This window comes from Ranitomeya imitator, chromosome 1 (genome assembly GCF_032444005.1).
Source record: "Ranitomeya imitator isolate aRanImi1 chromosome 1, aRanImi1.pri, whole genome shotgun sequence".
NCBI lineage: Eukaryota > Metazoa > Chordata > Amphibia > Anura > Dendrobatidae > Ranitomeya > Ranitomeya imitator.
In genome coordinates, this window is record NC_091282.1 from 729,809,289 (window position 1) to 729,822,807 (window position 13,519).

The following is a 13,519-nucleotide window of genomic DNA, read 5'->3' on the forward strand; positions in this document are numbered from 1 at the left end:
AAACACTGTGGCATGTCACCAAAAAGCATACTTTAAAAGCCGCCATGGACAAAAACGCATATAATCACTATATTCAACACAACTCTAAATTAGCTCTGTGTATACAGCTCAGGAATTGTTAATATTGCTTCCTTCTGCCACCTCAACAGTCAAGTGATCATTGAGTGTCAGGATCCACTTTTTTTTCTATATATTGTCCCCAAATATTGCAAAAAGATAAAAATGTGAATTACAAAAAAAATACATAAAAATTAGAAAGAAAAAAACCCTTTATAGCTTTTAAGGGCTCTTTCAGACGTCAGTGTGTCCAGTAGGTGTGGTGACAGTTTTCATACGTACCGGAGACATTTACACACGTAGACCCATTCAAGTGAGTGTGTGTGTCCGTGGGCAAACTATGCTGACATGTCTGTTTTTTAACAGCAGCATGGGCCGCAAAACATTCCGCACATGTGTGCACAGATGACACACAAATGACATCTGTGTGTCATCCGTGTGACACATACCGGCATCTGGAAAGCAGCGATACAGTTCATGCTGTTCCTCAGCGCCAAGTGCTGAAGACCGCTCTCATCTGTCATCTGCTCTCGCTGTTATCAGTTGAATATAACTCTCAACATTATTCCCTGCTAACTGATTGCCGGCAGTGCGAGGGACAATGATGAGAGCTGTCTTCAGCACCCGGTGCCAAGGAACAGCGCTAACAGTGCCACTGCTTCCCAGGCGCCGGTACACATGGGACCAATGCGGAACATAGATGGCACCCGGTTGCAACACGTATGCCACAAGTATTACACACACAGACACTGATATCTCCGGTACTGGGTTTTCCGGTATCAGGATGTGTGAAACCGGCTTAAAACTGTGTATACAAAAAAAGCAAAAAAAAAACCCAATGTGTCTGATCACGAACAGGGGAAAATTGCCCTACCTTGAACTAGATCAAACTAGGAGTCCAGGGGCGGATTATCAGAGGGTCAATATGGGCGGTAGCCCAGGGCCCAGTGGTGTGGGGGGGCCCTGGGCTACCGCACAGATTGACCCTCTGATAATCCGCCTGAGTGTGACTGTGCCCGCCGGGCAGCATTAATGTGCCCCCAGACCCGGTCGGCAGAGAGGGGGCCCGTATCGGGCCCCTTCTCATCTGCTCACCGGGCCCCTTCCGGCGCTGCGGCGGTTTCCTATTGACGTCAATAGTTAACAACAGCCGCCAGCCAAATGGAGGCTGGCAGCTGAAGTCGGCCGCAGCGCACAAGTCGCCGGCATCTGACGTCATTGTCAGTCGCCGGCGAGTGTGCGCTGCCGGAGGGGGCTCGCCGCTGGAGCGCCGGTCAGGTGAGGAGACTCTGTTTGTTTGTTTTTTATTTTGTTTTGTTTTTTGATCAGTTAACGGTGGACACACAGGGGGGCAATGCTGGAGGACACACTGGGGCAATGCTGGAGACACTGGGGCAATGCTGGAGACACTGGGGCAGATTCATGGACACACTGGGGGCAATGCTGGAGACACTGGGGCAGATTGCTGGAGACACTGGGGCAGATTGCTGGAGACACTGGGGGAATGCTGGAGACACTGGGTCAGATTGCTGGACACACTGGGGCAGATGATTGCTGGAGACACTGGGGCAATGCTGGAGACACTGGGGCAATGCTGGAGACACTGGGGCAGATTGCTGGACACACTGGGGCAATGCTGGAGGACACACTGGGGCAGATTGCTGGAGACACTGGGGCAATGCTGGATACACTGGGGCAATGCTGGAGGCACTGGGGCAATGCTGGAGACACTGGGGCAGATTGCTGGAAACACTGGGACAATGCTGGAGGACACACTGGGGCAATGCTGGAGGACACACTGGGGCAGATGATTGCTGGAGACACTGGGGCAATGCTGGAGACACTGGGGCAGATTGCTGGACACACTGGGGCAATGCTGGAGTACACACTGGGGCAGATTGCTGGATACACTGGGGCAATGCTGGAGACACTGGGGCAATGCTGGAGACACTGGGGCAGATTGCTGGACACACTGGGGCAATGCTGGAGGACACACTGGGGCAATGCTGGAGGACACACTGGGGCAGATTGCTGGAGACACTGGGGCAATGCTAGAGACACTGGGGCAATGCTGGAGACACTGGGGCAGACTGCTGGACACACTGGGGCAATGCTGGAGGACACACTGGGGCAGATGATTGCTGGAGACACTGGGGCAATGCTGGAGACACTGGGGCAATGCTGGAGACACTAGAGCAATGCTGGAGACACTGGGGCAGATTGCTGGACACACTGACGGCAATGCTGGACATACTGGGGCAGATTGCTGGACACATTGGGGAAATATGCTGGAGACACTGGGGCAGATTACTGGACACTGGGGCAGATTGCTGGACACTCTGGGGGTAATGCTGGATACTCCGGGGCAATATGCTGGACATACTGGGGCAGATTGTTGAACACACTGTCTGGGGGCAATGCTGGATACACTGGGGCAATGCTGGATACACTGGGGGCAATGCTGGTGACACTGGGGCAATGCTGGAGACAGTGGGGCAATGCTGGAGACACTGTGGGCAATGCTGGACAATTGGATATACTTGGGCAGATTGCTGGACACCCTGGGGGCAATGCTGGACATACTGGGGCAGATTGCTGGACAAACTGGTGGTAATATGCTGGACACACTGGGGCAGATTGCTGGACACACTGTCTGGGGGCAATGCTGGACACACTGGGGCAGATTGCTGGACGCACTGGGGGCAGTGTTGTGATCAGGTGACCTTGGAGCAGCATGAAAACTTTCACTGGAGTAGGTGGTAACTATACTGACCGCAAACCCTGATCTTAACACCGCAACTAAAGTAGCAGTGGGGTGTACCTAACAAAACCTAGACATCTCGACACAGCCGGAGGACTAAATACCCCTATAGATGGAAATAGGAATTCTACCTTGCCTCAGAGTAGAACCCCAAAGAATAGACAGCCCCCCACAAATAATGACTGTGAGTAGTAGAGGAAAAGACACACGCAGGCAGAAAACAGGATTTAGCAAATGAGGCCACAATAGCTAAATAGGAAAGGATACGACAGGATACTAAGCGGTCAGTATTAAAAATCCTTCCAAAAATATCCACAGCAGAAAATACAAAAACTCCACCATCTAACTAAAGATGGGGAGCGTATATCTGCAACTCCAGAGAATCCAACAAGACTGAGAAAATACTGACACAGTCTAAGCTAGACAAGAGAAAAACAAATGAATAGCACAGAATATAAGCACACTGCATGTGTGCCACAGAAAAAGAAACAGACACTTATCTTTGCTGAATTGGCAGCTAAGCAGGAGAAGCCAGAAAGTGATCCAACACTTCCCAAGAAACATTGACAACTGGAAAGGACAAATTAATCCTGCACACCTAAATATCCCAGTCAGAACTGCAATCAGCAGAGACACCTGGCCAGGACTGCAACTCAGAGACAACTGCATTCCCACCTACAACCACTGGGGGGAACCCAAAAGCAGAATTCACAACAGTACCCCTCCCCCTTGAGGAGGGGTCACCGAACCCTCACCAGGGCCCCCAGGACGATCAGGATGAGCCAGATGAAAGGCACGGACCAAATCAGCAGCATGGACATCAGAGGCAAAAACCCAAGAATTATCCTCCTTGCCATAACCCTTCCATTTGACAAGGTACTGAAGCCTCCGCCTCGAAAAACGAGAATCCAAAATCTTCTCAACCACATACTCCAACTCTCCATCAACCAACACAGGGGCCGGAGGATCAACAGAGGGAACAACGGGCACCACATATTTCCGCAATAAAGATCTATGGAAGACATTATGGATAGCAAAAGAGGCCGGAAGCGCCAAACGAAAAGACACAGGATTAATAATCTCAGAAATCTTATAAGGACCAATAAACCGAGGCTTAAACTTAGGGGAAGAAACCTTCATAGGAACATGATGGGAAGACAACCAGACCAGATCCCCAACCCGAAGCCGGGAACCAACACACCGGCGACGGTTAGCAAAACGTTGAGACTCCTCCTGACACAACACCAAATTGTCCACCACATGAGCCCAAATCTGCTGCAACCTGTCAACCACAGAATCCACACCAGGACAGTCAGAAGGCTCAACCTGCCCAGAAGAAAAACGAGGATGAAAACCAAAATTACAAAAGAAAGGCGAAACCAAAGTAGCCGAACTAGCCCGATTATTAAGGGCAAACTCGGCCAATGGCAAGAAGGCCACCCAATAATCCTGATCAGCAGACACAAAGCATCTCAAATAAGTCTCCAAAGTCTGATTAGTTCGCTCGGTCTGGCCATTTGTCTGAGGATGAAATGCAGAAGAAAAAGACAAATCAATGCCCAGCCTAGCACAAAAGGCCCGCCAAAACCTAGAAACAAACTGGGAACCTCTGTCGGACACAATATTCTCCGGAATACCATGCAAACGAACCACATGCTGAAAAAACAACGGAACCAAATCTGAAGAGGAAGGCAATTTAGGCAAAGGCACCAAATGAACCATCTTAGAGAACCGGTCACAAACAACCCAGATAACAGACATCTTCTGGGAGACCGGAAGATCAGAAATAAAATCCATCGAAATATGCGTCCAGGGCCTCTCAGGGACTGGCAATGGCAAAAGCAACCCACTAGCACGGGAACAACAAGGCTTGGCCCGCGCACAAGTCCCACAGGACTGCACAAAAGAACGCACATCACGCGACAAAGAAGGCCACCAAAAGGACATACCAACCAAGTCTCTGGTACCAAAAATGCCAGGATGACCAGCCAACACGGAACAGTGAACCTCAGAAATCACTCTACTAGTCCATCTGTCAGGAACAAACAGTTTTCCCACAGGACAGCGGTCAGGTTTGTCAGCCTGAAATTCCTGAAGAACCCATCGTAAATCAGGGGAAATGGCAGAAAGGACCACCCCTTCTTTCAGAATACCGACCGGTTCTAAGACCTCAGGAGAATCAGGCAAAAAACTCCTAGAGAGGGCATCAGCCTTAATATTCTTAGAACTTGGAAGGTACGAGACCACGAAGTCAAAACGGGAAAAAAACAAGGACCATCGAGCCTGACTAGGATTCAGCCGTTTGGCAGACTCGAGGTAAATCAGATTCTTATGATCCGTCAAGACCACAATACGGTGCTTAGCTCCCTCAAGCCAATGTCGCCACTCCTCAAACGCCCACTTCATAGCCAACAACTCCCGATTGCCGACATCATAATTGCGTTCAGCAGGCGAAAACTTACGGGAAAAGAAGGCACATGGTTTCATTAAGGAACCAACAGGATCCCTCTGAGACAAAACGGCCCCTGCCCCAATCTCAGAAGCGTCAACCTTAACCTGAAACGGAAGAGAAACATCCGGTTGGCGCAACACCGGAGCAGAAGTAAATCGACGTTTAAGCTCCTGAAAGGCAGAGACAGCCGCAGAGGACCAATTCGCCACATCAGTGCCTTTCTTCGTCAAATCGGTCAAGAGTTTAACCACGCTGGAAAAATTAGCAATGAAACGGCGATAAAAATTTGCAAAACCCAAAAATTTCTGAAGGCTCTTCACGGATGTGGGCTGAATCCAATCATGAATGGCCTGAACCTTAACCGGATCCATCTCTATAGACGAGGGAGAAAAAATAAAGCCCAAAAAAGAAACCTTCTGCACCCCAAAGAGACACTTAGACCCTTTCACAAACAAAGCATTGTCACGAAGGATCTGAAATACCATCCTGACCTGTTGCACATGAGACTCCCAATCATCGGAAAAAATCAAAATATTGTCCAAATATACAATCAAGAATTTATTACGATAAGTCCGGAAGATATCATGCATGAAGGACTGAAAAAAAGATGGAGCATTAGAGAGTCCGAATGGCATCACAAGATATTCAAAATGGCCTTCGGGCATCTTAAACGCAGTTTTTCATTCATCACCCTGCTTAATACGTACAAGATTATATGCCCCCCGAAGGTCAATCTTCATAAACCAACTAGCTCCCTTAATCCTAGCAAACAAATCGGAAAGCAAAAGTAAAGGGTATTGAAACTTGACCGTGATCTTATGCAAGAGGTGATAATCAATACTGGGTCTCAAGGAACCATCTTTTTTAGCAACAAAAAAGAACCCCGCTCCCAACGGTGAAGAAGATGGTCGAATATGCCCTTTCTCCAAAGACTCCTTAATATAGCTCCGCATGGCGGTATGCTCAGGCACAGACAGGTTGAAAAGTCGACCCTTAGGAAACTTACAGCCTGGAATTAAGTCAATAGCACAATCGCAGTCCCTGTGCGGTGGAAGGAAACTGGACTTGGGCTCATCGAATACATCCTGAAAATCAGACAAAAACTCTGGAATTTCAGAAGAGGAAGAAGAGGAGATTGACATCAAAGGAACATCATTATGAACCCCCTGACAACCCCAACTAGTCACATACATGGACTTCCAATCCAACACAGGATTATGTACCTGCATCCACGGAAAACCCAGCATGATAGCATCATGCAAATTATGCAACACCAGAAATCGACAATCTTCCTGATGGGCTGGCGCCATGCGCATGGTCACCTGTGTCCAAAACTGGGGCTTATTTTTAGCCAAGGGTGTAGCATCAATACCCCTTAAAGGAATAGGGTTCTGCAAAGGCTGCAAGGGAAAACCACAACGCTTGGCAAACTCAAAGTCCATTAAGTTCAAGGCGGCGCCTGAATCCACAAACGCCATGACAGAAAATGATGACAATGAGCAGATCAAGGACACAGATAACAAAAATTTAGGTTGTACAGTACTGATGGTAATTGAACTGGCGATCCTCTTTGTCCGCTTAGGGCAGACAGAAATGACATGAAAAGCGTCGCCACAATAATAACACAACCTATTCTGACATCTGAAACCTTGTCGTTCCGTTCTACACAGAATCCTATCACACTGCATTGGCTCAGGAATTTGCTCTGAGGATAATGCCACAGCGCGCACAGTTCTGCGCTCCCGCAAGCGCCGGTCAATCTGAATGGCCAGAGACATAGAATCACTCAGACCGGAAGGCGTGGGAAACCCCACCATAACATCTTTAACGGATTCAGAAAGACCCTTTCTGAAAATTGCCGCCAAAGCATCATTATTCCATTTAGTCAACACCGACCATTTTCTGAATTTCTGACAATACAATTCTGCCGCCTCTTGACCCTGAGACAGGGCCAACAAGGTCTTCTCAGCTTGATCCACAGAATTAGGTTCATCATATAACAATCCCAAAGCCTGAAAAAAGGAGTCTACATCAGGCAAAGCCGGATTCCCAGATTCCAGGGAAAATGCCCAATCCTGCGGGTCGCCACGCAGCAGGGAGATGATGATTTTAACCTGCTGAATGGAATCACCGGAGGATCGAGGTCTCAAAGCAAAAAACAGTTTACAGTTGTTTTTAAAACTCAAAAATTTGGACCGGTCACCAAAAAACAAATCAGGAGTAGGAATCTTCGGTTCTAAAACAGGAGTCTGAACAATATAATCAGAAATACCCTGTACCCTAGCAGCAAGCTGGTCTACACGAGAAGCTAATTCCTGAACATTCATGCTAGCACAAGGCTCTTCAGCCACCCAGAGATAAAGAGGGAGGAGAAGACAAAGTAGACTGAAGAAAAAAAATGGCTCAAGACCTTTCTTCCCTTCTTCTGAGATGCATTTAACTCATTTTTGGGCCAGTTGTACTGTTGTGATCAGGTGACCTTGGAGCAGCATGAAAACTTTCACTGGAGTAGGTGGTAACTATACTGACCGCAAACCCTGATCTTAACACCGCAACTAAACTAGCCGTGGGGTGTGCCTAACAAAACCTAGACACCTCGACACAGCCGGAGGACTAAATACCCCTATAGATGGAAATAGGAATTCTACCTTGCCTCAGAGCAGAACCCCAAAGAATAGACAGCCCCCCACAAATAATGACTGTGAGTAGTAGTGGAAAAGACACACGCAGGCAGAAAACAGGATTTAGCAAATGAGGCCACAATAGCTAAATAGGAAAGGATACGACAGGATACTAAGCGGTCAGTATTAAAAATCCTTCCAAAAATATCCACAGCAGAAAATACAAAAACTCCACCATCTAACTAAAGATGGGGAGGGTATAACTGCAACTCCAGAGAATCCAACAAGACTGAGAAAATACTGGCACAGTCTAAGCTGGACAAGAGAAAAACAAATGAATAGCACAGAATATAAGCACACTGCATGTGTGCCACAGAAAAAGAAGACACTTATCTTTGCTGAATTGGCAGCTAAGCAGGAGAAGCCAGAAAGTGATCCAACACTTCCCAAGAAACATTGACAACTGGAAAGAACAAATGAATCCTGCACACCTAAATATCCCAGTCAGAACTGCAATCAGCAGAAACACCTGGCCAGGACTGCGACTCAGAGACAACTGCATTCCCACCTACAACCACTGCGGGGAACCCAAAAGCAGAATTCACAACAGGGCAGGACTGGAGGCATGGGCAGAATGTAGACACGGGGCATGATTGGAGACACGGGGCAGAATGAAAGACATGGGGCAGGATTGGATCATGGGGCAGGATGGATACGATGGAGACAGATGGGGCAGGATGGGGAGATCATATGGTGTAGAATGGATACTCATGAGTGCAGGATGGGAGAACATATGGCTGGAGCCAGGAATGAGACACACGGGGCCAGGGTGGGGAATATTATTACCATAGGGGCTAATTAAGGGATATTATTACTGCAGTGATGTATTTATTTTATTTTTTGAGTATACTGTTTTAAATGGGGGGCGATCCTGTTACTGTGCAGAGTGACACCATATCGCCTTTTTTTCTTCATGTGGTGTAATGTAGAAGTTGTGAAAAATTAAGTAATGTGTTCTGCAAGCGGAGCTCGAGATAACTGTGTTATTTCCTGCAGAGACGAGTCCTGGCTGGATGAAGTGATGGCGGTCTGTGCTGGATGAAAGATGAAGGACTTCACCTAGAGACGTCACTGGTGAGTCAGTGTTACCTATACACTGACACTATACACTGTATACTATATACAGAGGTCCTGTGTACAATGTCACCAGTGATCACTGTATTACCTATAGATTATATACAGAGCTCCTGTGTATAATACCACCAGTGATCTCTATATTACCTCTACACAGACACTGCATACTAAGTACAGATCTCCTGTGAATACTGGCACTTATGGTGATAGTATTGTGTTTTGTTTTATTACTGATCAGTATTGTAGTATTCAGTCACTATGTGGTGGTAATATGTGGTCTGGAAATGGTGTTGTGGTATTTGTCCGTTGTATGTGCTATTCGGTCACCAAGTGGTGGTAATATGTGGTCTTGACATGGTGCGGTGGTATTTGTTCCTTGTATGTGATAATATTCAATCACTGTGGTTGTAATTTGTGGTCTGGTCATGGTGCGGTGGTATTTGTTCCTTGTATGTGATATAATTCGATCACTGTGGTTGTAATTTGTGGTCTGGTCATGGTGCGGTGGTATTTGTTCCTTGTATGTGATATTATTCGATCACTGGTTGTAATTTGTGGTCTGGTCATGGTGCGGTGGTATTTGTTCCATGTATGTGATATTATTGGTCAAAATATACCTAGATTGTATTGCAGATTTTAACAAATATTTAATAGGTTACAGTAGAGTAGGGCCCGGCCATTTTTCTGGAATAATCTGGTTCGGGTATATCATAACCCCCGTCACATGACCCCCGTCACATGACCGGGGGGGCCCACAGTGTCTGAACAGCCCGGGGCCCTGGCTACCCTTAATCCACCCCTGTAGGAGTCCTAAGTAAATAAATGAAGGCACTTTGTTCAAGATACAACAACAAAACCCCACATATAAGGTAAATGAGAGAGAATAAGAAGCAATCCAACTGAATAAATTAAAATATCTTTTACTTGAATAGATTATTAAAAACACACAATAAAAAGCAGAAATGTAAAGGGACGCTGAGCAAAAAGGGAGGGAATGATTGATATACAGAGTAAAGGGGGTTAAAATGACTCCCCCTAGCTGGATGACTAATAACCAGACAATATCCTATATATAGTAAGCCATAATCATCAACATTAACAGAAATAAACACTCTGTTTGTAATGGCTCTATATAATATATGAGTTTCACTTTTTGTAGTGAAGAACTGAAATAAATTAACTTTTTAATATTCTAATTTCGTGAGAAGCACTTGTACGGTATATAGCAGTATAGCAAGAGGACATCAGAACGTAAGAACAGTCCTTACGAAATCTCCTAGTGTCCTAGACAATAAATGACTGAACCAAAGGTAAATGCTTGTAATAGCCCAAGTAACGAAGAGCCCCCAGCCGGTAGGCTAAATGTCCAAAAAAGCATGAGGTTTACCTGTTATAATGTGAGACTGCCACCGGAGATGTGCTCAGCACGAGACAGAAATGCGTCAGGCAGAGAGTCTCTCTCTTGGTTTTTAAAATTGTTCTCCTTCCTCACTTCGGCTGAAATTACCAGCAGGTACGGCACCCACCAGCTATATTCAATTGCAACGGTTTATGATAGGTGTCTCAGCGTGTCAAGCTCCAACTTTCCCTTCCCCCCCTCTTTTCCACAGACATGAAATATATAGTATACTCTGATATCCTCCTGCTTTACTGTTATATAGTTTACCTGCATGCTATCACTGCCATCATTAAGATCTTTTTGGTGCATTCATTTTCATGCACTGTATTATACATTATAGTCTGGTTATTTTGTCATGCAGCTAGGGGGAGTTATTGTACTATTATTTTAACCCCTTTACTCTGTATATCAATCATTCCCTCAGCATCCCTTTACAGCATTTCTGCTTTTTTATTGTGTGTTTTTAATAATCTATTCAATTAAAAGTTATTTTAATTTAATCGGTTGGATCACTTCTTGCTCTCTCACATTTACCTTATATGTGAGTTTTTTTGTTGTACCTGCTTTGAATTAGTTAAGCAATTTTGATGCCTAAAGAGAACTAAAGAGGTTGACCACTACTTTATTATTGATGGTCTATCCTTAGGATATGATAAAACACAGATAAAAACGTAGTGGCCAACCCATTCAAATGGTTTAAAAGGCAGAACAGAAGAAATTTGTAATGCAACCTGATTTCTTTTTCCCCACAATTAGTGTTGAGCATTCCGATACCGCAAGTATCGGGTATCGGCCGATACTTGCGGTATCGGAATTCCGATACCGAGATCCAATACTTTTGTGGTATCGGGTATCGGTATCGGATCCATAGGGATGTGTAAAATAAAGAATTAAAATAAAAAATATTGATATATTCCCCTGTCCGGCGGCCCCTGGACATCACGCTGCTAACCGGCAGGCTTTTTTGTTTAAAATGCGCGCGTTTAGGACCTGCGAATGACGTCCCGGCTTCTGATTGGTCGCGTGCCGCCCATGTGACCGCCACGCGACTAATCAGAAGCCGCGACGTCATTCTCATTCACTAAACTCCTAATTCTAGGAATTGAGGACCTGCGAATGACGTCACGGCTTCTGATTGGTCGCGTGGCGGTCACATGGGCGGCACGCGACCAATCAGAAGCCGGGACGTCATTCGCAGATCCTAAACGCGCGCATTTTAAACAAAGAAGCCTGCCGGTTAGCAGCGTGATGTCCAGGGGCCGCCGGACAGGGGAATATATCAATATTTTTTATTTTAATTCTTTATTTTACACATTAATATGGATCCCAGGGCCTGAAGGAGAGTTTCCTCTCCTTCAGACCCTGGGAACCATCAGCATACTTTCCGATACTTGGTGTCCCATTGACTTGTATTGGTATCGGATATCGGTATCGGCGATATCCGATATTTTTCGGGTATCGGCCGATACTATCCGATACCGATACTTTCAAGTATCGGACGGTATCGCTCAACACTACCCACAATCCTTTACACTCAGTAATGGCCTTCCACATACACATTCACAAGGTGTACGAAAATTGTCATTTAGATGATTTGACACTTTCTTACCTTATAAAGTGCTGAAGCTGAGGCTGATCCCACTGCAAGAGCTACTCCAATAATTGAGTCACCATGGAAACCATCTGCATACGCCATCATTACGATCCCTGTTATTGCCATTATTGTAGCAACTATCTGTGCCAAAAAAAAGAGGTAAACACATTTTTTTTATTTCTTCTCATGAGAAGAGTTTTCACATCATTGAGCAAACTGGAGTGCAAGACTCTGGAAAGTATTGCACATATATTTGCTAATTACCAGTGCTGGAAATATCACTGAACCATCCGTGGTAAGAAAAAAAAATGGCAACACTAAATGGCTACATATACCTACTCACTCATTTTGCAATGATCCAATACATTTAAAAAGAAGAACGAAGCCACCTCGCAAATAAATGTATAAAAAAATACCTATTGTTTCATTTCCGCAGTCCTTACGAAAACCAAGATCTCTCCGCTGTACCATACAATAAATTTGGGGCCTAATATTGCTATCATGCCATGCATGTAGCTCTTTCAAAGACAAGTCCAACAATAACTTTACATGTACCTACCGTTCTGACATTACTGAGAAACCAGTGGTTGAATTGATAAATTGATTTGCAAATGAGGCTGAAAAGCTACTATAGATCTGAAGCCTCTGTCACTCCAACTCTATTCCTCGCCCAGTTCTGCCTCTTCCTGCATGATGGCTCCTTTGCTAGAAGTCACACAGCATTGAGGCTGTTGGTCAAGCAGCAGGAGGTTGCACTGGGCGGAGAATAGAGCTGGAATGACAGAAGCTTCAGATCTAGTATAGCACTTCAGCCTCGTTTGCATATCAATTCAAACATTGATTCCTAAGTAATGGACTGGTGATGTAAATGTACTGCTGAACTGTCTTTGTCTTTGAAAGAGCTACATGCACATATCAATAGTTTGGGGCGAGAAATCCTGCTGACAGATTCACTTTAAAATGCAAAATTTAGGATATTTAATACCTCACCCCAGGAACGCCTTTAAAACAGCTATTTAAGAAGTAGCTTTGTCCAACCGTTTTTGCAGTCCAGTACACCAGACTTTCCAGGTAAAAACAGTTCTGTGAGCAAGTATATAATATTTCCAATTCATCAATCCCTTACTTTATGATAACGTACATTTGGTAGGCTTGCTAGAAGTAGGGAACAGAAAGTATACGGCAGGATCAGACTACACAATTAGAACATATTGCAAAAGTTGATTCATTTTTGATTCATGCTCATCAGCAAGTCGTGTCAGTCACCTCATAGTGGGAGTTAGAAATATACAAGATCAGGAAAGTTCACCAGGTGATATGGCTTCTGTTAGATATCGCTGAGTTCAGCAGATGCAATAGTTTTTTAACCAAAAGAATAGTGCTGATCAAAACACTGTTCCATGCTGACCTCTAGTTCAACTTGATCCAAAGGAAGACCAAGCACAAAGCCCTCATTTCATCAATTTACGACATCTGATAAATAAGTAACATATAGACAGAT

General features: G+C 45.3%; 1 protein-coding gene across 4 annotated transcripts in view; it reads right to left on the minus strand.

The window, feature by feature from the left end:
- SLC35F4 (solute carrier family 35 member F4) overlaps positions 1 to 13,519 on the minus strand; it is a 485,714-nt gene that overhangs the window by 35,359 nt on the left and 436,836 nt on the right. For all 4 annotated transcript variants that reach the window (XM_069733132.1, XM_069733113.1, XM_069733141.1 and 1 more), the window contains one exon: positions 12,034 to 12,159. In XM_069733132.1, the coding sequence (XP_069589233.1) occupies positions 12,034 to 12,159 (126 nt within the window). The remainder of the gene's footprint in view (positions 1 to 12,033; positions 12,160 to 13,519) is intronic.